Source organism: Cottoperca gobio, chromosome 4 (genome assembly GCF_900634415.1).
Source record: "Cottoperca gobio chromosome 4, fCotGob3.1, whole genome shotgun sequence".
Taxonomy (NCBI): domain Eukaryota; kingdom Metazoa; phylum Chordata; class Actinopteri; order Perciformes; family Bovichtidae; genus Cottoperca; species Cottoperca gobio.
In genome coordinates this window covers 8660300-8688104 of record NC_041358.1, presented here as the reverse complement: position 1 = coordinate 8688104, position 27805 = coordinate 8660300, and the positions used below count along the sequence as shown (strand labels likewise).

At 41.6% G+C, this 27805-nt stretch overlaps 1 protein-coding gene across 1 annotated transcript; it reads left to right on the top strand.

Moving 5' to 3' along the window:
• On the top strand, positions 1-27213 carry dspb (desmoplakin b). Its single transcript, XM_029429575.1, is given in 27 exon segments — positions 1-49; positions 1749-1916; positions 2028-2184; positions 3839-3926; positions 4655-4776; positions 4869-5019; positions 6121-6246; positions 7268-7327; positions 7437-7604; positions 7922-8026; positions 8143-8238; positions 9333-9458; positions 9777-9929; positions 10034-10188; positions 10282-10408; positions 10552-10738; positions 11504-11997; positions 12122-12300; positions 12529-12667; positions 13111-13304; positions 13771-13867; positions 13869-13934; positions 14045-14128; positions 14891-14998; positions 15095-15193; positions 15768-17594; positions 18886-27213. Coding segments are annotated over 27 exon segments (13077 nt in total). The 3' UTR covers positions 26638-27213.
• The last annotated feature ends 592 nt before the right edge of the window (positions 27214-27805 follow it).

The following is a 27805-nucleotide window of genomic DNA, read 5'->3' as shown; positions in this document are numbered from 1 at the left end:
ATGACGGCGCTCTCCAACCTGATGACGGTTACTACGAGTCATCCTGAGGGTACATGAATGTCTGTAACAAATGTCCTCGCAATCCAGTTGTTGAGACATTTTAGAGACTTCACACTTGTGGAGTACGACTCTAAAGACTATGGTGATTTCATTCTTGACAACTCGACAAATTTCTCAGCAATGTTTGCCTGAGATTTTCCACTCTGCCAGCTCATTTCAAGCTGTGTTAGAAGGTCACAGTGCCAGCAGACAAACAACGACTAGAGATCAAACACTGAAGTCATCTTTATGTGATCTCTGCCCAAACTCCACAGCTATTCAGGGACATGAAATCCTTTTAATGAGAGACTTGCACCCCTAAAAGTAACAAAACACACAAAAGGGGACAGGGTTTGTAGACGGTGCATTAGTGTATGTATAGATGGACTTGCATTGAAGCTCATACTGATCTGCACACCGCTGTGGGCATTTGCAAAACAAGGAAACATTAGACAGACTCATGATGCCACTATTTCAGGGTGATATATTCAACACATAGTAAGGTTTTGCAAATGTACATCAAGAAAAGGGACTTTGAAAATATTTCAGTAAGAACACATCTATGAATTATGTATTAACTGTACAAAACATTAATGTATAACAAATAGTAATTATAAACAAAATAAGTGCGACATCATTAAATGATGAATCAGTGAATCAGGAGTTGTCATAAGTGTTTCTTTTTCCATTTATCATATTTGAACAGATGTCAAACTGTGAAAATAAATTCAATCAACGTTGTCAGTCAAGAGCAGCTGTTGAACAGGTTTTTCCTGAGAGTCCCACCCAGTGGCTGGAGGCAAGTGTTTAAGAGGTGTGAGGGAGTGTGTGCGTGTGTGTGAGACTTTTTTCTCAGTAGAAGAAACAGAAAAAAAGTGGACGAGGGGGAAATGCATGTCAGGTTAAGGTTTGAAAAGACAGAGATGCACTTTGGCGGTTGTTTCTAATTTAAGTTTTACTGCATGCTCTTTGACCTTTACAGCTGTCACTTAAAAGGAGGGTCAGCTATTGCCGAATGCAGATGTTATAACGTGTTTCAAGATCTCTAAACATGTAAGAAACATCATGCAAATACATACAAATTGTGCATCATTTTAAAACATATTTCAAAGTTAAAACACGTTTGAAAGAAAACTTAATGTGGACGTTGTTATCTTTGTGTATTTTATATTTTGAATGATAAATGCATTTATTTTGGCAAATGAAAGTTGAGCATATTATAGGCTACACACACGTTTTCTACTTCTATACTTGTGAGGACATAATCCACTCCAGGTCATAACCAAAGTCTTAACCCTCACCATTATCTGCCAGACTACACCCTAACCTTGAAATTAAATGCAATGCTTAACCCCCCACAGCCAACCTTCACAATATTTTTTACTTTTGAAGAATGTCCTTACTTTTCCTAAATGCTCTCACTTTGGATTTTTTCATACTTTCGCAAATAGTCATCACATCAAGATAGAAAAAGCACAAACACACTCCAGCTGAGTTTAGAGGGTGTGGTACAGAGGGAGAAAGTTTTTTGGCCCAGCAGGTTGGGAGGGGCAGAGAGGTGTGGTCACCAGCCTCCAAAAACGATCCTCCCCTGCTGCTTGGTTGCAGTCTGCAGCGGAGAGACCGAGGTACGGGCTGACAGAGAGAAACCTGCTGAGTTTCTGCAGGTAGCTTCCACAGAGTCGCTTTTCCTGCCTTGCCAGAATGAGTTTGTACGGGATCTCAGAAGGGCCTGAACATGGGCCAAAGGTCCGGGTCCAAAGGCGACTTGACGGGCTATTACGCACGGAGCGAGTTCGTGCAAGGAGGCGGTAATGGATACGATCCCTACATGGACGGATACAACACCTACAACACCTTTTCAAAGTCCTCTGGAGGCGGCATGGGAGGCGGAATGACAGGCACAATGATGAGCGGTGCTGGAAGTCGAATGATGATGGTCCCAACGTCAGGCAGCATGGGAGGCGGAATGTCAGGCGGCATGGGAGGCGGAATGTCAGGCGGCATGGGAGGCGGAATGAAAGGCGGCACGGGAGGCGGAATGAAAGGCGGACAGACATTCGTAATGATGAGCAGTGGAGGAAGCGGAATGGCGAGCGGTACTATGGGAGGCGGCATGTCAGGCAGCATGGGAGGCGGAATGAGGTATGACTTCATTTTCTGATTTATGTTATAGTATTTAATTTGCGCGCTCCTCCTGGCCAACTGTTGCCAGTTTCTGTGAACCAGGGGAACACTGTGTGGCCCTCTCTGCAGGGAGGATGCATGTCAGCTTGAAAGCTGGCTATTAAATATTAATCATAGCAGCCTGTTTTATCCCAGTATTCATTTCGCCCCTGCACAATAAGTCCTGGTATTTGCAAGTCAAACAACAACTTTTCCAAAAGCAAATGCATGATAATATCCGTAGGCATCATATATACAAGGAAGTGCTTTAGTTTTGCAAATTTCACAGCTCAGATCTCAGAAATAACCTGATATTTACTGGAACAGTATTTAGTGACTTAATGCTCCTCAAAGGTATTGTCTCCAGTCTCCATATAAATTCAAAGAAAGTTGCATAATTCATAACGAAGTTTTCAAAAAGAAATGTTTTGCCTGGAGTGCATACATGGTTTGTTTGTTGAAGGAGTTACCACAGTCACCTGACTCTTTTATTACATTGATAATACACAGTGATAATTAAACAAGGCTGCACTGCAATAAATGTCAATGTCTAAAATGCCAATGTCTTAATAATGATTTAGAGCTGCTGTGTTTTTTTTAAATCAGCTTTTTCTCTGCAGAGCAGCTTCCCTCCCTGGAGAAATTCACTGAGTTTGATTTACTGCTCAGAGTGAGCTGCTACATTCCCTCTGCTGCAACAGCTTTACACTCACTTGTTCCAAAAACATGTTTGTCAGTTTCAGGCCTTCACCACTATCACCCACAGGGGAAATATGTCACTGTGGTACTTTAGAGAAGGGCAGAGAGGGCATCTGGCAGGTATGAGTGTAGGCCTAATGATTAGAAAAGTGTCAGTGGAGCTTTTCAAATACAAATCCACACAATTATTCAGAAATCTATAACTTGACCAATAAACTGATTGAGCCAATGATAACTTATGTCATGTGTCATATGTACGTCATTGTCCTCAGACTCTGACAAAGAGCCAAACGTTTAGATAATACATATACATACTGTATATGAGACAAGATCTTTTATTTGTTTGTTTGCATCCAGCACTCTTTTGTTTTGTGGAAGTGTGGAGTAGTTTTGGGGAAGTTTTGCTAGATATATTGTTATCGGCACATATGTCAGCTGATTAGTAACAACAGGTTGCAGTACAGAAATGCAAAATATATGTTTGACATTGTTTTGAAAAAGTGACCTTTTTTGATAAAATATCTTTAGTTAAAAAATACCAGGGAACATAAGTTGACACAACTTTCCTTTCAAAATGTTTGATAATACAACATTGTATCACTTCTTTCCTTAAAGACATGCAGCCTGATGCTGCATGTGATGCACAAGACAGGACATTAATCCAAACTGTGTGGTCTCAGCGGTTCCCACAAGATACATATAAGTGGTTACCAGATGATTAACAGGAAAGAAGGGCAAAAAAAACAATGTCTGCTAAACAATATTCAATCTTTGGTGAAAATGCTCGGTTCTCATTACATTACATAATAAAAAACGTTGGTGAGTGCTGGTCTAAACTGTGATATTGTGGTGGATATGCATTTATTACATGCAGCTGAAGATTCTTGTAGCATTGAGCTTGATGGTGATGAGTTTACTCTGCTGCCCCCTGCAGTGGCTCCAGCTCCATCCACCAGAGGTCCATGATCCTGCAGGCCCAGTGCCAGGAGTACCTGAAGAAAGCTGAATATGCCCTTCAGTCTGTGAGTCATGCTTTGTTCTGTAACGTTATTTTTTGGGACTTTTCCTTCAGTTGTGCAAAATAAAAGCCTGTCTGGGTCGGAGCTCATTCTGTAAGATTTTATTTCAAAAGAAAAAGCAGCGTCCTGGAGCTGCGCTTCTGTTGGCAAAAAGATGCAGAAAGAATGACAGAAATGCTGTTTGGTGGTAAATTGAGTAACTGGGTGAATGAGCCTTTAATGGCACATTTACAGGAAAGTAACAGGAAGCAGGTGGATAATGGTATGATATGATATAAAATGCTTTTTGTTTTCTCTGTTGGATCTGCTCTTAGAGCTGAACTTCCTTTAGCAATATTTCAACTGTCAATGTATCCACTTATAGCTTTACATTGTCATGTTCTGCAAACTAAATGTTACAGAAAACACACACGTCTCCTCAGCCATGCCATGTCCATAAAGCCCAACATAAGATAACATACAACAACATTTTTGCACATCATAAAGTTTTAATGACAGGTGCATAGGATTAGAAAAAAAAATGAAATGAGAAGGAACACACTGTTAGATACTTGTTATAAAACCTTTTGGTGGTAAACTTGAAAGAAACTGGATAAAAGGGTCAAACTGTTTTTGGTTCTTTCTCAGTTTACAAATAGACAAATCCTTTCTGTATACATGTATATTTTGCGTTTCTCTTTCTGCACAGTGGTTTTGTACACCTCCCTGAATGCTTTGTTTATGCCTTGCAGGGCGGTGCCCCAGGTGATGTAGAGCGCTACATGATGATGGCTAAAGAGACCATTGAGCAGCTGAAGGGCTGCGCGATGGACCTGAGACAACTGGGACAGCCCAATGACAACGTAGTCAGGACGTAAGGAAGACCTTTTTAAAAACACTATCTGTAAATGAAATGATTTACATACAACTCTTGCCACATGTCCGCTCTCTCTTCCTAATCTGTAGTTTGGAGATGTGTACAGATCAGATGAAGGTGGTCCACATGGCCATGACGGGCAGCATGCACAGGAGGAGGAGCACCAGAGGGAGCTCCGGAGGCTGGGAGGAGCCTGGAAGGAGCTTCCAAGACGCTATGGGCTGGATTTCCCAGCGCAAGGTGCACACACACACACACACACACACACACACACACACACACACACACACACACACACACACACACACACACACACACACACACAGATTGAGTTATTGATGAAAGATTTGCATCATAAAACCTTTATAACTTAGATTTAGTTTGTCTCTTTATTTAAAGAGTCTGTCAATCAATCTAAGAGTGATAGGAGATTCTAACAGTGCTTTGAGGAGGGATGAACTTTTTGTTTACACTTTGTTTACCGGTTTTTCCTTAAATAAAAAAGTGTTTAGCATTTTAATGTCACTTTTAAATATCTTAATACCGATGTGGTTACTTGGTGACCTGTTTTCCGGGTTAGACATTGAACTAGCCCCCTCTCAACATGTTTTTAAATGTCCTGATATGTTTACTCGATGACATTTATTTTATTTTCAATTTGCAAAAAAGAAAAATCCAAAATATACATTGATAAAAACTGCAGACACACAAAGAGAAATTAGAATACAGATATTGCAAAAAGGAATGTGGAAATGGTAGCTTTATGCTTTTAAAATACCTTTTTTACAGGAACTTTTAAAGCCTTTTCTTTGTCATTCATACTCAAAAGATAGATCTTGAGTGGAGTTTCACTTTAAGAAAAAGGAATATTCAGTGAACTGACTGACAGATCTCATCAAACCAGCATACTGTGCACACAGAGTTTAGACATGAAAGCGTTCCTCCACTGGAATGATGCTCGTAGTAATTTCGTTTACCATTAAGAACAATTTATGAGAAATTAAAAGAAAAACGAGAACACACACAAGAAGCCATACACAAGTTTTTGAAAGAAGGTTTTGTTTTGCCTTCAATTCTCCGACCAATCTTCTTCTGGTAAATTCCTGAGATGTTTTTGGTGAAGAGACTCATAAATCCTCAAAAAGAAAAACTAAATCCTGATCCAACTTGTTTCTCTGCCACCACCTGCTGGTGACATTATGTGTGTATATCAGACACATGTGTGGAACTCCCTCTCTGGCCTGAAAGATGGGATTCAGAAGGTTTTACTGCCTGAAATTTTACTTAAAGTAAAAGTTAATGTGTGTTTCTGCTAATCAAATAGCATTTTTTATGTTTCAGCGTCTGATTGAAACGGCTTCCTGGGGAGAGGATGCTGCAGCCATCGAGCAGCAGCTCATCAGCCACCACAACTTTCACAGCACCACTCTGAAGTCTGCCGAGGTGGACTGGGCCAGAGACGAACTGGTGGGTTCAGTCTGCACATTTCTCAATACTGCTGGGATGAAACGATGGCAAATGTATTATTGTTGGAAACAGAAGTCCCAGTTATATAATTTTTGAGAGCGAGCACATAATGTATCTCTCCTCTTTCATAAAACAAACTAAATGTTTACAAATTGTAAATCGGTATCTGGATTCGGATCTGCATCAAAATACACACAGTGACTTTTGGACTTATTTTCTGGCATATGTATCTTATTCTTTTTAAAATGAGAAAATAGACAAAAATAACAGACATTTTAATTAAAAAACAAGAATACGCAGTGTTAAGAAATCTTTAAAAGAAAATGCCTGGATGCTATGAAAGCAACCTACACAGACTATAACATGTTTATGCTCAATCTTTCAATATCAATTAAATATAAATTCATTTGACATTTAAAGGAGTAGTTGTTATTGGTACTTCAGGGATTCAGTATAAAGCTGGGGGACTCACAAAAGATGGATTAAAGAAAGAATAATCAAACTTGAAGCAGCAAATATCAAGATATCCAAAATCACTGGATCCTACAGTTTACATTTTCAGTAGCATCTTTCTGTGAGACCACCTTCACTGCTAAATGCCCAAATCTTTCAAACTCCACAGGATATTGTAAGATAACTTCTTAAGAGTGTCTCTCACTAATAGAGCTGCAACGATTAGTCGATTATTTGATCAACAAAAAATAATTGCACATTATTTTGATAATTGATTAATCGTTAGTGTAATTGTTTATGCAAAAATGTCAGAAAATGCTATTTCTAGCCTCTCAAATATGGAGATATCCCTCTTTTATGTCATGTTAAAGTGAATATCTTATAATATATAATGGACTGACAAAACAAGACATTTAAAGACATAACCTTGGACTTTGAGGAACTGGGATGGACAGTTTTCACTATTTTCTGACATTTTATTGACGAGAAAAGAAACGGCAGATTAATCGATAATATAAATGATTCATAGTTGCAGATCTATTCACTAACTGAGGTTCTCTTCCCACAGCTTAAGAAAGGAGACAAGGGGAATCTTCATGCTTTGGATCAGGAATGGGAAAGTCTGCAGGTGAAAAAAAGAGCTAATACTTTACAGTTTACTAGCTAATACTAATACTTGTGTTGTGTATTTTCAGGTTAATTGTTGTATTTAAACGTACTCTCTTCTCCCTTGCTAGCAAATGTCGATTGGCCGGACTGAACAGCTGCAAGAGCTGAAGAATATCATTCAGGAAATTTCCAGAGAGATCATGTGGGTGAACGAACGGGAGGAAGAGGAGCTGATGTTTGACTGGGGAGAAAAGAACATCGACCAGTACATCCCACGGAAGCAGGAGAGCTACTCGGTTAGTAAAACGATTTAAAAGATCAAAAGTTCAGTAACAACCAGGCGAGAATTGAGTTCATTTTGACGCCTTGACGCTACACAAATCCATGTTTAATTTCAATTTAGCATCATTCTTGGCAATCCTGTGAGTCTAAATTACACACATTTATGAATTTAATCTGCATTTCATAAGGGAGCAATCATCTGTGATACATTAGATTTTTGGCAGCTGCAGTCTGTCATCCACTTAGAGGCGAAGCCACTGAGAAATCCTCCAGCTGCATCCTGGTGTTTACTGTGTCCCCTGTGATTACCAAACCTCTTCGTATGTAACAGAAACTGATGAGTGCCCTGGAGGACAAAGAGAAGGACCTGAATAAACTGAAAACTAAAGTGGATAACCTCCTGAAGAACAACCATCCGGCTTCAGACAAGATCGAGGTGTGAACCGACCCATTCATCATCAGAGCAATACACAGTGTTTACATGCATTCATATGTGTGAAGAAGTGGCGGCCTTATCTCTTATTTCTATATGTTTCTGTCTGTGTTCATCAGGCGTATAGTGACACTCTGCAGACTCAGTGGAGTTGGCTCCTTCAAATCACCAAGTGCATTGATACTCATCTGAAGGAGAATGCTGCTTATAGCCAGGTAACATGGCAAAAAATGAAACTTAAAGACACTAAATAAATATGTTTTTTATTAACATTTGATGAAATGACTGTGTGTGATGTCAAGGGCCAACAAGCTCTGATAAACTCACGTTCACTGCCTGCCCAGCATCAAACAGCCTCATTTCAGTTTGACTAGCAGAACTGCTTACACTCTTATACTTAAGCACTGAAATTGTTTTATTACACGTCCCAAAGTGATTGTTACTGATCAAGCCTTTTGCTTTTCCCAACATGAAAGTGTAGAATTCTTATTTTTATGCCTCCACGGCGGCAACAGCCTGATTTCAGGTTGTCCATCCACTTGGACTCAAGCATGAACTGAATAGATTTTGATGGTCAAAAGTCAAAGATCAAGGTCACTGTGACCTCACTAAACACGTTTTTGGTCATAACTGAAGAAGTCATACATTAATTATGACAATTTCACACCAAATGTCTAACACGACGATACAGGATAATAAGAACACACATCAGCAGACTGAGCAATCACAGAACACATTACAATAACTGTGACTGGATATACACACACACGCAGACCTGTGTGTGTGTGTGTGTGTGTGTGTGTGTGTGTGTGTGTGTGTGTGTGTGTGTGTGTGTGTGAACACCCCCACCACTCTCTTCCTCCTCATCAACTTGTCACCATCTTCCCTACTTCACATGCACTCACGCGGTCACGTCCATGGACCCCCGTGTCCTCTCCCTCCAACCTCAAACCTTTTGTTTTGATCCTTTTTTCTATTAAAACAAGAAAGCTGTGTGTGTGTGCATTAATTGATGCAAGGGGAACGTATGGTGTGATAATCGGTCACTGTCCTGTGCTTAGCTGAATCCTGACACCTCTCATCTCGCCTGATCAATTAAGTTACCATACGGTGGTCTAAAGCGTTGCCTCACTCTTGTTAGATATGAGGGCTTTGCTCTGTGATATAGGTCCTCTGCTTTTATTCCTGTGAAGGTTAATATTGTATTTCAATAAAGTGCATTCCTTTTTGTCTGATGTTAACAGACTAATGTCGAGTGAAGAGGGGAACCCCATAATGTGTTCCTAATGATCTCTTTTATATATGTCAGTTCTTCAAAGAGGCCAATGAGACATACGCCGTTCTGCAGAGAGAACACGAGACGGTCCGTAAGAAGTTCACCTGTGACAAGAACACTTCACTGGAGAACCTAATAGAGCTCCTCAGGGGACTGGAGGTACAACATATTCTTTTTTCTTTAAATCATTTCTAGAATGTCAGAAAGTCAGAAAGCGACTTTGGGTTCTAGAAGAGCGCTATAGAAATCTGTAGATGGTCAAAACTCACCTTTTTATAATTAGGTTTTTTGGCGTAAGCTGTTAATTGTGTCTACCTTCTATTGTATGCATATTATTTGTGCCTTTTTTCATTGTGTGTTTATTTAATTTAATTTATATTATCACCTTTTTCTGTATGCATTGTCTACAGTCAATTATTATTATTGACCTGCATTATTATTATTGCTGTTGATCTTGCTTTGTTTTCCTGTCTCCAGAAGGAGAAAGAGACGATTATGGAAAACAAGAGGCAGGTTCACCATCTGGTCAACAAGTCCAAGAGCATTGTGAGGCTGAAACCCAGAAACGTGGAAGAGAAGAGCAGCAACACCGTCATCGTCAAAGCCCTGTGTGACTTCAAACAAGACCAGGTCAGGTTTTCTAAGGATCATGTCACATATACACACATCATTGGTCGATGAGTAAGGTTAGATTTGTCTTAATTGAAGAATTGTATTTTTTTCGGACCCCACAGAAGGTGATCTGTAAGGGAGATGAGGCCATTCTAAAGGACAACACTCAACGCAGTAAGTGGGACGTAACAGGCCCGGGAGGACTGGACATGTTGGTGCCCTCTGTGTGCCTGATCATACCACCTCCCAACCCACTGGGCATCAGTCTGGCCAACAAGTAAGAGGCAACAATGGTTAATTTTGGCTGAGAAGAAGGTACGAGAATCCTTGTTGTTGTGAGGTTAAGGTTTCAATTTTGTGTTGTCCATAGGAACGAGCAGTACTACGAGGCGATCCTGTCAATCTGGAATCAGCTGTACATCAACGTTAAGAGTCTCATCGCCTGGCAGTACTGCCTCCTGGATATCAAACACATCAACTCTCTCACCATGACCATGGTAAGTGATGAATAAACTCTCTGAAGTCAGTCTCTTTCCAAACATTGGAGTTATCATTGGAGTTTTTAAAATGAAGTGCATTTACCGACAAATCGCTTTCTAGACGTCAGTCAAACTTAATGTTTGTGTGTGTGTGTGTTCAGTTGTCCCGCATGCGTCCTGACGAATACCGCAAGCTTATCAAGAGCATGGAGACGCGCTACGAGGAGTTCAAACTGAACAGCTACGGCTCCGAGATCTTTTCTGACAATGACAAGAAGAGCATCGAGAACAAGTTCACCGGAGCCCAAACCCACTATGAGGAGTTGGTGGTGCAACTGCCTACTTACAGTCAGTATTACCAAAAACACACACCTCCCACTCATCTGCATGAAAGCAAATCATTACATTTATATTTTGATTTACAAGTGATAATGTGGAATTGTATTGTTATAATAAGAAGATGAATTATTGAACGTCATTCAAAGCTATGGCAACAAAAGACAAGAGGACGGTGCTCTTAAGAAAATAACTCATTTTTGGTGACGTGAACTATAATGAAGTCTGCATGTTGTTATTACTTTATCAATACCTATTACTGTTATTACTGTTAGACCAGTAATACTGTTATTTTGTCAGTCTCTCATCGGTCAAGACCAATTTCATTATATGTTATTTGCTAGGTTAATATAATGATTTATATATCACCTTTACCACCAATGTTGCCCAACTTCTACAACTATATTTTTATTGACAATATTTCTTTTAGAAAGTTGAACTTCTGCAGCTGCATCAGATATTATTTATTTTATTTTATTTTTAATTAAAAAATACCATATCTTTCATTGTTAAGAAACCCTTTAAAAAATCCCTCAATCTGCGACAAAACACTTCTTTGAGATTTTGTTACAGTTTCAGAAAATACCCACTGTATGTTCTGGACTCATTCTTTCAATATAAAGCCCTCTAATAATACTAACTTATAATATGAAAGAAACTATTGATTAAGTGTTCGAGAATGCAAATCATGTGCTACGAGAGACTCTCGGACCAGAGAATCATGTTTTCCTCCACCATTTATATAAAAAAGAAAACATGTCTTGTGTCTACTCACAGTTGTGCAACAAGAAGGACAGCAAGCAGCGGAGAACCAACGCAGTCAGCTGCTCCTAATACAGCAGCAACAGCAACAGGCTGCAGCTGAAGAGGAGGCCAGGAGGCGCGAAGCGGAGGCCTGGAGGCTTCAAGAGGAGGCCAGGATGCTTCAAGAGGAGGCCAGGAGGCGCGAAGAGGAGGCCAGGAGGCGCAAAGAGGAGTCCAGGAGGCTCGAAGAAGAAAGACGAAGAGCGAAGGAGAAGAAAGTGAATGTAACAGATGGGATGGTGGTGAATAGAGATGCAAGGATTACAAAGGAAGTAGTAAAACTGGTCAAGACGGAGACAGCGAAGAAACCGAAGTTGCATTCCTCTTCATCCTCCCGGAGCTTATCTGAGCTGCGCACGCTCAGACTCCGACTGGAGGGTGCTGAGGGCACACTGAGTCAGCATGTTCACATCTGCATCGGAGAGGACGGGATCCACGACTGTGGCCTGAAGATCACTCAGTTAGAGGTAGACACACACAAACTCATGAATACAAGAAAAACAGACAAACATGCAGTATTTAAAAAAACTAATCTTATTCCAAATATGTATTAATTTCAATAACTGTACTTGTGTGTGTGATTCCCTGCAGACGGTGCAGCGTGATGTCGACTCGATGCACAAGGAGTACTTACTTCTGAGGGAGCGGATCTTGAAGGAGCTGGAGGGCATGAATGATTCAGATAAAGCCCAGTTCCTCCGCAGTGAGATTGAAGTCATCAACCAACGACTGGGCAGTCTGGAGAGCAGCTCGTCAGCTTACCTGCAGCGGTAAGCCTACGCAAACAACATTGAGATCAAGATCTCATGAGCAATAAAGACCTGAGATTATATTTCATATACACAAGATCACATAAGATGTTCTCAAGTTACTTAGTGTGTTAAAAGTAAAAGCAAATGCTACTAAACCAACAAGATGTAAATGCTACTCTGACATATTGATCTCACACATCATCAACACAATTAATGTATTCTGTATAATTTCTTCCTGTCTATTAGGCTGCAGGCTCTAAGGGATATGCTGGAGAGTGTGGCTCAAGCTGAAGACATAGTGAAAGTTCACGAGGCGAGGCTGACGGAGAAAGAGACCACCTCACTGTCGCCCAGTGAAGTGGAGGATTACATGTCGACCCTGAAGGTATTATATAGAACATATTACATGTTCATGCAATACCTTTCTTGCAACAATCGCTGCAGTTTTTCAGCAAGACTTTTTCTAGAGTTTCAGTTAACCAAGTTAAGTTAAGTTAACCCCCACGTTATTATTTTTGGAGGCACCTGGAAGCTTTTTGACATCCTTCTCATATATGATCACATTAGCATTTTTGTCATATGGATATTCTATGTTGTCATTTTACTATGTTGTTTATTCTGGACACACAACGTATATTGCACGTCTGTCCATCCTGGGAGAGGGATCCCTCCTCAGCTACTCTCCCTGAGGTTACTTCCATTTTTTCCCCCGTTAACTGGGCCAAGGGTAGCACCTGATTATGTGAAGGCAGTGTGTTGCATTTGGTGTGTGCCACGCTCAGGGATGTCACATTTAACTTGTGTTTCCTGTGTGGTGTTGATTTGTAGAATATTAAAGTAGAGCTGGATCAGAAGAAGGGCGTTCTGGCCTCCATGGAGGCGGAGTTAGCCAAGGCCAGCCACTGGAACGGCCAGGTGGGCGGGCCCTTCTACAGATGTGACATGATGCTGTCCAAATACAGCGAGCAGGTCAACCTGCTGTCAGACCGCTGGACACGACTCCAAGGGCAGATTGACACCAGGTATGTCTCCCTCTCTCTCATATCCATTTTATACCAACGCCCTCACGTTTCACAAATGATTGTTGCATGCAAACCTAAGACAGATTTGTGAGTTACTACATTTTATACAGTAGTTTTATAAATTGACATTTTGCACATTTTAGACTGCTGATTGAGTAAACTTTGAGCTCTGGGAACTTGTGATGAGTATATTTCACTATTTCTTGACATTTTATAGATTCAACAGTTAATAGATTCATTCAAACAATGGAAAGATGAATCTATAATCTATAAAATAACCATTTATTACAGCCCTCGACACAGGACAAGCCTCTAACAGCAGCCTTCATCGGACTAGAGTTTTGTGTAAACGGGAACTCAGTTTTTGTCTCATTACTCACATTAATCAATAGTTATCTTCATTTTCTACTGAAAACATGCTGAAGATATGGTGCTATATTTTGAATATATTCTCTTTCTTTCTCAGAATCCAGGATTTGCAGGTGTATCATCCTCAGCTGCAGCACTACAAGCAAACCAGCACTTCCCTTACTAACTGGATTGATGCCACACAGAAGAAACAAGGACGGCCTGCAGGCCACCACGATAGAGAGCATCCCAGCACTGACAGACCATATTAACAACCAGAAGGTCTCCAGCTCAGCCCTTTATTGCTATTGATTAACTTATTTACTGTGTTGAGGGTCTATGTACGTGTGTTAAAGGTAATCTGACAATCTTTAAATTCTTGTGTTCTCAAGGCCCTGAATTCAGAAATCAAAGGGAAGAGGGAAACATTAGAGAGTGTGCTGAGGGACAACGACACCTGTGTGAATTCTATCAAGGTAAGGAGGTTTCAAACTTATCAAAATAATTAATTTTGTAAATTTAATTGAATATACTTTATTTCAAATATAAAAAACCATAATAATAGTGAAAATACAGAACAGACGTTCAATGAGTAACATACATGAATAAGGGTGGTGATGGCCTAGTGGTCTAGTGGTATGGCTTCCAAATTGAACACCAGAAGGTTGTGAGTTCTATACCAGGGCAAGGATATGTAAAGTAATGTAATGAACATTTCCTGTCTGAAATGGAGTAGGAAGAAGCAACATACTTGTCTAGTCTTACCCTTATTCTTAATAAATCTTTATCCATTACCACAATTAAACCACTATGTTCATGTTCATATTCAATTACGCTACTCAATCAAAAATGTGAAGAAGAAAATTTGTTAAGAAAATAAAACCAAATTGCAAAACAAAAGATATGTACATCTTTTTAAACCGTCTGATATTTTCAGTTAGTATTTGAAATATATTGATATATTATTATTTATTTTCTTCCTCCAATCCAATCCACAAAATCACCCCACAAATTGATATGCACATACTTTTAAGATTGGTGCAAAGACTACGTTGGTTTAAATTAAATTTCCCTTTAAATCTCCCGTTTTGTATATTGCCAGGAAGTAAACTATTTCTTGCTTTGTACATTGTTTGTGTATTCCAGCAGATCCCTGAATTTCAATGCATGTGACTTTAAAAACCTTTTGTTAGTGTGTTCCCAATGTCCAACATTTCATGACTATGTTTTTTTTACAGGACTATGAAACGGACCTGACTTCTTACGCCTCTGGTTTAGAGACTTTGCTTAACATCCCTATCAAAAGGACAATGCTGAAATCGCCATCGATGGATCTTAATCTGGAAGTAATGAAACCAAATTGGAAAAGTTAAAACACTCTATAAACACTCTATGTAAAAAACTCTATATTAACTCTTGAGTTTGACCTGTCTTTGTCTCAGGCTACACAACTGCAAACCCGTTACATGGAGTTGCTCGCCCATTCTGGTGACTACTACAAATTCTTGGGAGAGCTGCTCAAAAACATGGAGGAGCTCAAGGTACTGATGTTATTATTTGTAGTTCTTTTAATATTTTTACTTGCTTTATATTTTCAAATCCAAATTTAGTTTGGGTTGTGTCTTGCTAAATATTTTTGCTTTATATTTGTTTGTGTTTAGCTTTTATAAACATCCTGCTTAGGGACTTACAGAAAACAAACACAACACATTTACATGATTACGATGGTTAATTTAATCATGGTTAAGTTAAATTACTTGAAGAAGATTAAGTTCATTTTAATTTGAGTTTCACTGAGTAACACTGAGGTAACACTTTTTAGTGTTGCAAATTCAACAATTTAAAAACAGAAGTTGGTGGAGACCAAAACCGAGCTGAAAGTAGTGTGAAAAGTGGACTTGCCTCGAGCTGAAGGTAATGTTGCTCAATGACTGGTCGATGTGTAAATACAAAAATGCTTTAAAACCCCATATCAACCGTGGTGATGATATGTCAGTGTTGTGTTTACAGCTTGTTGCTGTGGTGAAGTGTTTTTATTACAAGTACATTGAAATGTATGTGCTTAAAGTCCTTTAAACTACCTCTGCATTCATCTTCGCTTTGTCTTGTTTTCAGATTCGTAACACAAGGATTGACATATTAGAGGAAGAACTTCGCCTGCTGAGGGAGAATATGCAACACGGCAACGCCAAGAACAAATCTCTGGAAGAAGTTGTTTCCCGTTATGAGTTGGAGTTGTCCAACTCTAACAATCAGCTGCTGTCATTGGAGGAGGTGAAGCAAAACACTGCGCTGCAGTGCAATGCCACCAAGGACAGTCTGGACAACACTCAGAGCAAGTTGGCAGACCTCAACGATGAGGTGACTCGTCTCAATTATTTGCTCGACGAAGAAAGGAGAAAGAAGAGGCTGGCAGAGGAGCGCTACACTACGCAGCAGGAGGAGTACGAGTTGGTGCTGAGGAAGAGGCAGAAGGAGCTGGAGACGGTCAGCTGGTCCAAGGTGGAGGTGGATAAGAGTGTGACAATCAAGGAGCGTGAGATTGATCAGCTGCGGCAGCAACTGGCTGATGAGGCAGCGAGGAACAAGGAGCTACAGAAAGAGATGTCAAAGGTAAGGAGCAAATGTAGTACGGACATCAATAACTTAAAGCTCAGCTACGAATCCCAGATCCATGTTAGCCACACAGACATCCAGAGGCTGTCAGCCAAGAGGGAGGAGGATACAGCAGATCTCCAGCTGCAGTATGACACGATGGAAGCAGAGAGGAGGAATCTGGAGGAGGAGCTCAGGAAGCTCAGGATGTCTATGAGCCAGTCTGAGGAACAAAGAAAGAGGGCAGAAGAAGAAGCTTACACTCAGCGTGCTGTCATCACTGAGGAAGGGCGCAGGAGGAGAGATCTGGAAGGTCAGGTGGAGGTGCTGTTGAGGCAGAGAGACGAGGAAAGCAGCCAGTACACAGAGGAGCTGGCTAAAGTCATGAATAGTCTGCAGGAGAAGAGTGAGGAGCTGGCCTACATTACACACAGTCTGGAGGAGGAGACCCGTAGGAGGAGAACTATAGAGGAAGGGCAGGGTGTGCTTGAACAGACTTTGGCCCAGTTGCAGGTGAAGCTAACCAGTTCATTAATGGCTGCGACCGAGCTGCGGGAGTGCGAGGCGGAGCTTCAGAAGATGCGTTCGGAGTTGGAAAAGGAGAGCAGGGAGCGAAGCAGAGTAGAACAGAACATGAGCAGGTTACAGGCACGCATGAAGGACCTTCAGGATGTGAGAGACGGGATGGAGAGCCAAGTGGAAAATATGAGGAAGGGTAACCAAGAGGAAGTGTCCAGAAGAAGGCAGGTAGAAATGGAGCTGGAAAACACCACCATGGCTATCACAGAGTACGCCAGCACCATTACCACTCTACGCCAGGGCCAAGAACATTTCAGCACATCAGAAAAGAGAGGGGAAGAAGAGCGTCTTAGGTTGCATGAAGAGCTAGAGAGAAGCTTGAGACAAAATAAGACCTCTGCGGAGCGCATGACACAGCTGAGTGCTCAGCTGAATACACTACAGCAACAATTCCTCCAGGAGCAGGCCAGAGCCAAAGAAGCAAACCTCAGGAATGAGGGCCTTTACAAAACTATAGAGGAGAAGAGTAAGGTACTTAATGAGAACTCTGTTGAGCTTCAAAGGCTGAAGGAGATGACAGAAACCCAGACCAAAGAGAGGCTTAAGCTGATGGAGGAACTAAGGGCAACACGACATGATAAAGATGAACTCTTGAGATACAAACAGGGAAGTGATGATGAGCTCTCCTCCCAGATTACTGCCCTGAAGCTGCAGCTGCAGGCCAGTGAGCGCAGCAATGTAGATTACCACAATCTGGTCTCAGATCTTTCCTCTGAGAGGGAGAAACTCAAGATGGAGACTGAGAACATACAAAAGCAGGCCATCGAGGTACATGGAAGTTTGGCACTTAGTCCTGGATTGCTCTCATCTTTAGTAGTTATTAGTATCTGTAGCCAAACTTTTGTTTGCATGCTCGACCACTTCTAAATCCCCTGTAGATGCCTCCCACTTGGTAACTCTGATTTAAACACATATGTCTGTATGTGTTTGCATAAACTTGCATGTCAGTCACTTGCATGTAAGCACAATCTATGCCTTTCTACCTGCGGACCTCCCCAACCAACTGTCTCCCTGGCCACACTGAAAAAATGTGCATTCTGTATGCTTTTTTGCCTTTCCTTCTTTTGCCCGGAGTGATCAACACCATCAATTACCTGCCGGTCCTCTGGTCTAAAACAGTTTGATTGTTGTTGTTTTCAATTATTGTAGCATCTTGATGGGCTTTAAGACACATTTTGCAAACTTGTAAAAACAGCACTGGTTGAACATGTAAAATATCCAGAATTCTTTACAGTATTTGAGGCACTTCTTCTCGCAAATTTAGACCAGGCAGTCATGATTGGCACCTATCTATTGGCATTATCTGTGTGTGCTGTTTTGCAAATTTACAGAATGTAGATAGCAGGGTGGTAATAGTAGTCAAAATAGTTGGTCTGCCTTTTTTAGTAGTTGAAGTTGCTATAAACAATGTAGTTTGTCTTCAGGATTGGGAAAGTTGTGGAAGTGTTTTTTTCTACTTTCATAACAATAACGATTGACTACTGTAATACCATTACCTATATACTTTTATTTCCCATTCTTGTAAGACATTTTCTTGTTTTAAGGTTTTTCTGAGGGGAATTAGTTTGCATAATATATTGCTAATTTAAAAAAGCAAATTATATTTTGGTAGATCGCACACAAACTTGCTATTCATGTGTTTAGACTATTTTTATAATCAATTGGTTTATTCTATTGTTATACATTTAACATTGTTCCATGTTTTTGGAGTCAAAATGTTGAACCTCCTTTCAGTGTTCTGCTGCTTAAAAAACATGAATAGAGCAGTCCTCCTTGGTAGTATTGAAGTTTAACATTAAGGTTCACGAGCACCAGTACAAATTAAGGTGCAGTTCATTTTAATAGTAGCATGATACTAGATAGAATAGATTAAATTTTTTATTTAGATTCAAACCTGTTCAATCCCAGTATAATTGGTTGTATGATTGTATACTATGGTGTAAAATACAAAACAAGAAATGTGTAGTCCTTGATATACAGTACATTTATCAATGTTTTTTCTGAGTTGACTAACCTTTTGTCTCTCTGCTCTTTCTTTTTTCCCTCTATTTTTCTGCAGACAACAGCCATGGTGCAAACCATTCAGTCCCAGTACAGTGAGATAGAGATAGAGAGAGATGCTCTTTTGCGGAAACTGCAATTGTCAGAAAAGGATAAAGATCGCTTCCAAAGGCTAGAGGAGGAACTCAGTCTCATTAAGACTCACCAAGACTCTGAGCTTCGAAATAAGCAACGTCTACAAGATGAGAACGAGAGGGTGAAGAGGGATTTAAATTACTGGAAGGCCCAGTATGAAAGTAAGCAGGACCAGATCAAGCAATACGACACAGAAAAGGAACGTATGGAGAGTGAAAAGAACACATTAAAAAGTGAGATAGAGAGACTTATGAGGGAACTCGGGGAGCTTGATAAGACATATAAAAGTAGGCTCTCAGACATGCAGAAGGAACTGCAAGAGGTGGCTGTTATAAGAACACACATGGAAACTGAGCTGACAAACGTTAGAGAGCCCCCAACCTTGGATGCATCCACTTTGGTTTTCGATGGAGTCCGTAAGACAGTCACAGCAGACCAGTTGCTTGACTGTGGTGTTTTGGACAAACCAACATTTAGCCAGCTTGTAAAGGGGCATAAGACTATCCCTGGCGTGTCTGTCGACAAAAAAGTCAGTCTCAAAGGGACGGGCCCAATAGCTGGTGTGGTAATTGAAGGTCCAAAAGGTACAGGGTCTACTACTGTACCCCTGTACAAAATGACTTTCACCGAAGCCAAGAAAGAGAATCTGCTGCCCACTGATATCGTTGACCTGCTACTGGATGCTCAGGCTGCCACAGGCCACATAATTGACCCCAGAACTAATCAAAAGTTGACAGTTGAAGAGGCATGTGCTCAAGATGTGGTTGATGAAGAGGACAGAGAGAGGTTGCTAGCAGCAGAAGCTGCAGCTGTAGGATATCGTGGTCCTGGCACAAGCCAACCCCTTTCAGTATTTCAGGCCATGAAGAAAGGACTAATTAACAAAATCACAACATTGCGTTTATTACAAGCCCAGGAGTCTGTGGGGGGCATATTAGATCCTGTACTCAGTGTGTTCCTTCCCAAAGACACAGCCATTGAGCGTAACCTAATTAATGATGACATATGTCATGCTCTGAATCAGAGGCCTGAGCTCTACAAGGACCCAGAAAGTGAGGATGGTGTAACCTATATGTCAATGAAGAGGAGATGTAAGGTAGAGGTAAACACAGGCCTTCTGCTTCTACCTATCCCTGAGAAGGTAGATGATTCCAAACTTATCTTTGATGGTGTTCGGAAACCTGTCACAGCCAAGCAGCTGCTTGATTGTGGTATCCTGGACAAGCCAACATTTAAAGATCTAGAAAAGGGGAAGAAAACTGTCCCAGAAGTGTCTGTAGACAAAAAAGTCAGTCTCAAAGGGACGGGCCCAATAGCTGGTGTGATAATTGAAGGACCAAAAGGTACAGGGTCTACTACTGTACCCCTGTACAAAATGACTTTCACCGAAGCCAAGAAAGAGAATCTGCTGCCCACTGATATCGTTGACCTGCTACTGGATGCTCAGGCTGCCACAGGCCACATAATTGACCCCAGAACTAATCAAAAGTTGACAGTTGAAGAGGCATGTGCTCAAGATGTGGTTGATGAAGAGGACAGAGAGAGGTTGCTAGCAGCAGAAGCTGCAGCTGTAGGATATCGTGGTCCTGGCACAAGCCAACCCCTTTCAGTATTTCAGGCCATGAAGAAAGGACTAATTAACAAAATCACAACATTGCGTTTATTACAAGCCCAGGAGTCTGTGGGGGGCATATTAGATCCTGTACTCAGTGTGTTCCTTCCCAAAGACACAGCCATTGAGCGTAACCTAATTAATGATGACATATGTCATGCTCTGAATCAGAGGCCTGAGCTCTACAAGGACCCAGAAAGTGAGGATGGTGTAACCTATATGTCAATGAAGAGGAGATGTAAGGTAGAGGTAAACACAGGCCTTCTGCTTCTACCTATCCCTGAGAAGGTAGATGATTCCAAACTTATCTTTGATGGTGTTCGGAAATCTGTCACAGCCAAGCAGCTGCTTGATTGTGGTATCCTGGACAAGCCAACATTTAAAGATCTAGAAAAGGGGAAGAAAACTGTCCCAGAAGTGTCTGTAGACAAAAATATTAATCTAAAAGGGACCGGGCCTATTGCTGGGGTTGTAGCTGGGAGTCGAGGCAAAATGTCTTTGTCAGAAGCAAAGAAACAAATGCTCCTGTCTGAAGATAGTGCAGATTTGCTACTGGAAGCCCAAGCTGCCACAGGCCACATCATTGACCCTACAACTAATCAGAAGCTAACTGTAGAGGAGGCATGCGCCAGAGGGGTGGTTGACATTAGAGATAGAGACAGATTATTGGCAGCTGAAGCTGCTGCTGTGGGATACAAGGATTCTAGCGCAGCCAAGCCTCTCTCAGTGTTTGAGGCCATGAAGAAGGGACTAATTGACAGGAAGACCGGGCTACGTCTGCTGCAGGGCCAGGAGTCTGTGGGCGGCATTCTAGATCCCAATCTCAGTGTGTTCCTCCCCAAAGACACAGCTATCAAGCGCAACCTTTTGGATGAAAACCTCCGTCAAGCTCTAAACCAGAGTCCTGAGTGTTACCGTGACCCAGAAACTGATCTTGAAGCCAGCTATGGAGCATTGAAGAAAAGATGCATGACAGAGCCTCACACAGGTCTGCTACTTTTGGCAATCACTGAGAAGCAAGACCCTTCCAAACTGATTTTTAATGGTGTTCGTAAACCAGTAACAGCACAACAGTTGCTTGATTGTGGGGTCTTGGACAAACCAACATTTAACCAACTAGTCAAGGGAGAGAAAACTGTCAAAGAGGTGTCTGTGGATAAGAAGGTATTTTTAAAGGGGACAGGACCAATTGCTGGCGTAGCAGCTGGACCTTTAGGGAAAATGTCTTTATCAGAGGCCAAGAAACAGATGCTCATGCCCTCAGATAGTGCAGATTTGCTACTGGATGCTCAGGCTGCCACAGGCCACATCATTGACCCCACAACCAATCAAAAGTTGACAGTAGAGGAAGCATGTGCCGGAAGAGTGGTGGACAATAGGGATCGAGATAGACTCTTGAAAGCAGAAGCGGCTGCTGTAGGCTACTGGGATCCTAGCACAGCTAAGCCTCTTTCAGTATTTGAGGCAATGAAGAAGGGAATAATTGACAGGAAGACTGGGCTACGTCTGCTGCAGGCCCAGGAGTCTGCTGGGGGAATTCTAGATCCCAATCTCAGTGTGTTCCTTCCCAAAGACACAGCTATAAAGCATAACCTTCTGGATGAGGACTTACGTCGGGCTCTAAACCAGAGTCCTGAGTGTTACTTAGACCCAGACACTGAGCGTGATGCCAGCTATGGGACTTTAAGGAAGAGAAGCAAAACTGAGTCTCACACAGGTCTGATACTTCTGCCAATTACAGAGCGGAAAGACCCTTCTAAACTGATGTTTGATGGAATCCGTAAGCCAGTCTCAGCACAGCAGTTGTTTGAATGCGGCGTCCTTGACAAGCCAACATTTAATCAGTTAGTGAAAGGGGAGAAAACTGTCCAAGCAGTGTCTGTGGAAAAGGTGGTCTATTTAAAGGGAACCGGACCCATTGCTGGGGTGCTGGCTGAACGTCAAGGGAAAATGTCTTTGTCAGAAGCCAAAAAACAAATGCTCCTGCATGAAGAAAGTGCTGATTTGCTACTGGAAGCCCAAGCTGCCACAGGCCACATTATTGACCCTAAAACTAATCAGAAGCTAACCGTAGAGGAGGCATGCGCCAGAGGGGTGGTGGACGTTATGACTATAGACAGATTATTGGCAGCTGAAGCTGCTGCTGTGGGATACAAGGATTCTAGCGCAGCCAAGCCTCTCTCAGTGTTTGAGGCCATGAAGAAGGGACTAATTGACAGGAAGACTGGGCTACGTCTGCTGCAGGCCCAGGAGTCTGCTGGGGGAATTCTAGATCCCAATCTCAGTGTGTTCCTTCCCAAAGACACAGCTATAAAGCATAACCTTCTGGATGAGGATTTACGTCGGGCTCTAAACAAGAATCCTGAGTGTTACTTAGACCCAGACACTGAGCGTGATGCCAGCTATGGGACTTTAAGGAAGAGAAGCAAAACTGAGTCTCACACAGGTCTGATACTTCTGCCAATTACAGAGCGGAAAGACCCTTCCAAACTGATGTTTGATGGAATCCGTAAGCCAGTCTCAGCACAGCAGTTGTTTGAATGCGGCGTCCTTGACAAGCTAACATTTAATCAGTTAGTGAAAGGGGAGAAAACTGTCCAAGCAGTGTCTGCGGAAAAGATGGTCTATCTACAGGGAACCGGACCCATTGCTGGGGTGCTGGTCGAACGTCAAGGGAAAATGTCTTTGTCAGAAGCCAAGAAACAAATGCTCCTGCATGAAGATAGTGCCGATTTGCTACTGGAAGCCCAAGCTGCCACAGGCCACATAATTGACCCTAAAACTAATCAGAAGCTAACCGTAGAGGAGGCATGCGCCAGAGGGGTGGTGGACATTATCACTAAAGACAGATTATTGGCAGCTGAAGCTGCTGCTGTGGGATACAAGGATTCTAGCGCAGCCAAGCCTCTCTCAGTGTTTGAGGCCATGAAGAAGGGACTAATTGACAGGAAGACTGCGATACGCCTGCTGCAGGCCCAGGAGTCTGCAGGTGGTATTATAGATCCGAATCTTAGTGTGTTCCTCCCCAAAGATACAGCTATCAAGCGCAACATTTTAGATGAAAATCTCCGTCAAGCTCTAAACCAGAGTCCTGAGTGTTACCGTGATCCAGAAACTGAACGTGGTGTCAGCTATGGAGCTTTGAAGGAAAGATGCAAGATAGAGCCTCAAGAAAGCCTACAACTTTTGCCAATCTCTGAGAAGTTCGACCCCTCCAAACTACTCTTTCATGGTGTCCGTAAGACCGTCACAGCACAACAGTTGCTTGATTGTAGGATCCTGGACAAACAAACATTTAACCAACTAATTAATGGTGAGAAAAATGTCCCTGAGGTGTCTGTGGATAAGATGGTCTTTCTGAAGGGGACAGGGTCAATTGCTGGTGTTGCTGCTGGATCTTTAAGGAAAATGTCTTTCACAGAAGCCAAGAAACAGAAAATGATGTCCTCTGACACTACTGGCATACTACTGCAGGCTCAGGCAGCCACTGGTCACATAATTGACCCTATAACTAATCAGAAACTGACTGTAAAGGAAGCCATTGCCAGAGGAGTAGTGGATAAGGAGGATGAATCAAAGTTGTTTGCAGCTGAAGCTGCTACTATAGGTTATAAAGACTCAAATAGTGGCAAGCTCCTTTCAGCAGGCCAAGCCATGAAGAAGGGATTAATTGACAAGGACACAGCTCTACGTATACTTCAGGCTCAAGAGTCTGTAGGGGGTATTTTTGACCCTGCCCTTAGTGTATTCTTACCCAAAGATATTGCTATGGATAGGGATCTCATAGATGAGGACCTTTACCAGGCCCTGAATCAGTATCCTAAGTGTTATCTGGACCCAGACACCCAACAAGCAACTACCTATGTATCTCTGAAGAAACAATGCAAGGCTGATCCAAGCACAGGTCTTTTGCTTCTCCCTGAACCTAAAAAACCCTTAACTGTCCAGGGCCTCAGGAGCCAGGTCTCGGTCATAGATCTACTGGATGCAAACCTATTAGATCGGTCGGATATGGACCAACTGAGAGAGGGCAGATTGAAGGGCCAGGACATTGAATATCGCCTGCGCTCCTACCTGAGAGGTTCCACCTGCATAGCAGGAGTTTATGATGAGGCCAGTGATAAGGTGATGTCCATCTATCAGGCCATGAAAGATGGACTGTTGCAACCTAAGACCACTCTGGAACTGCTTGAGGCCCAGGCTGCATCCGGTTTTATAGTTGATCCTGTCAACAACCATTACCTGACTGTTAGTGATGCCTGCAGTAAAAGACTATTTGGGCCAGAGTTAAAGGACAACCTGATATCAGCAGAGAGGGCTGTGACTGGTTACAAACTGCCGGGTACAGACAAAGTTATCTCCCTCTTTCAGGCCATAGAGAGAGGTCTAGTGGAGAAGGATCATGGCATTCGTCTACTAGAGGCCCAGATTGCCAGCGGTGGTATCATTGATCCTGAACACAGCCATCGTATTGATGTTAACGTAGCCTACCAGAGAGGTTACTTTGATAAAGAAATGAACAAGATCCTGACAGATCAGAATGTTGATACTAAAGGTTTCTTTGATCCCAACACAGAAGAAAACCTAACTTATCTGGAGCTTAAGAAACGTTGTATCACAGATAAGAAGACAGGCCTCATACTTTTGCCTATCACAGATCAGGCAGAGCTAGAGTCAACTCTGAAGAACACACTGAGAAAGAGGAGAGTGATAATTGTGGACCCAGAGACTAATAAAGAGATGACAGTACGTGAAGCTTATGACAAAGGATATATTGACCATGCAACCTTCCTGGAGCTATCCGAGCAGGAATGTGAGTGGGAAGAGATCACTATCACTGCTCCAGATGGTTCCGTACAGTTTTCTATAGTTGACAGGAAATCTGGAAGACAGTATGATATTACTGAGCTGCTTGAAACGCGAGTAATTGATCGAAGAGATCTAGAGAATTACCAATCGCGTACCATCACTCTTACTCAGTTTGCAGATATCATCAGCAACAAGACCAAACATGGATCATCAAAATTATCGTCATCAACTTCAAGATCATCAACAGCCCCAGTTACATCTTTAGTGACATCATCATCAACTTTAAAAACATCAGTGCCATCATCTTCTTCCCCATCAGTCCTGTCAAGACCCTCATCACCTACTCTTGCCAAGATGACCACAACAAGAACTACCACTGTCACAGAGCGAAGCGCCTCAACCAGCAGCGTAGCTCGAGACTCATCTGACTCCCTTAGGAGTATATCCAGCGTATCTGTCACCCTGGCCTCTCCTATTGAAACAGTGGGTGATCAAGAACCTGTGGGTGCCATCTTTGACACAGACACTATAGAGAAGATATCCATTACAGAGGCTGCAAATCGTGGTCTAGTGGATTCCATCACTGCCCAGAGACTGCTGGAGGCTCAGGCCTGCACTGGAGGAATCATTGATCCCACAAATGGCCGTAGGCTCAGCATCCAAGAGGCGACCCGCCAAGGCATAATAAATGACGTCATGGCCCCTAAACTCAAGCCTGCCCAGAAAGCCTACTATGGCTTTGAGGATGTAAAAAACAAGAAAAAGATGTCTGTTGCTCAAGCCATGAAGGAGATGTGGCTGCCATATGAGGCAGGACAGAGGTTCCTGGAGTTCCAGTTTGCAACAGGGGGTCTTTATGACCCACAAATGGGCTGCAGAATAACCATAGAAGATGCTGTAAAAAGGGGCTGGCTGAATGGGAGAGCAGGCCAGAAGCTCCAGGACGTCAGACACCACACAAAGATCCTGACCTGCCCCAAGAGCAAACTTAAAATATCTTACAAGGAGGCTCTGGATAATTGTCTTGTGGAGGAAGGCAATGGGTTGAAAATGCTCCAGGCTTCATCTGAGTCTTCCAGAGGGATCAGCAGTCCTTACAATGTCTCCTCTACTCCAGGATCCACTACAGGCTCCAGGAGTGGCTCACGACGAAGCTCCCGCAGGAGCAGTATGGATCTAGGATCCCCCACATCCTCATCAACTTATTGCACCAGTCATACCCTCACTACCCTCTCCTCCAGATCCTCCAGATAAAAGGATAGGTCATGCTCTTTTTTACAAATGAATCGGTGTGTTAAAAGTATACTGATTGTTAAAAAAAAAAGTGTTTTTGAAAGATAATGTCCTTGAAATGTTCTTACACTTTTTCCATAGTTTTAGTTTTTAGCTTTGTTGTTGCTATGATTTTAAAATGCTATCGTTCAAATGATCGTGAAAATTAATACTATGAAGATATTTTTTGTGGAAATTGACTAACGTATTAGTGACAGCCATCTTATGATGCAATTGTTCGGTCCCCTAAAATATGCTTAGAAATTATTGCCATATTCTTGCATACACATATTACAAATATATTTTTAAAAACCATAATGGAATGGAATTTCTTTGTAAGCTTTGCATTGGTATCATAATGGTTTTATATTTACATTAATTTTTCATCTGAAATGCCTGTTTTGTGAGTGGAGGGATGCAAGGGTTTTGTTACATAGATTGGTTTCACTGCAATTCTTTTACTGAATCAGTTGTTAATCCTTGGTGTTTTGCTCTTTAGGGCTTCTGGTTTTATAACCGCTTCTCAATATCTCATAATAAACATTTGCGTTTTTTGCTCATATGGATTCAAGCCTGTTATTGTTCATGGTCAGTTTTCATGCAACACTTTTGATAGGTATATCAGAATTAGGAGTAGGCTATTTGCATACAAGGAATTTTCCTTAACGTTTTGGTGCAAGAGAACATTTAAATAAAGTCAAGAAACATAAACATAGAGCAACATTTTTTAAATAACAATATGGAGAGAAAACACTGTACAATATATCTGTTTTAAAATCAAAGAGCTATACAGTTTTGTGCAGGAATGTGCAAAATATTAACCAAGGAATGTTCAAAAGATCACAGGTATGAAGTAAAACCTACTGATTGTGAGTAGTTGTTTTAAGAGTCCACAATTTAAACGGAACCTTTATTTTAAAAATTACAATTATGCTAATAAAATGTTAAACTTTTAGCATATAATCATACAATAGCTTACTGCTGGGAAAATATTGTCAGAAGTGATCAAATGAAATGTTAAAGGAAAATTATTATTATAAAATGAAAACTAAATAATGATTGAACAAAACGTCTGCATTGGTATTTGTTTTCAATTCGACCAAATTTCTTGTATTTAACATTCCATAACTATTACTGACATGGTCCTTCG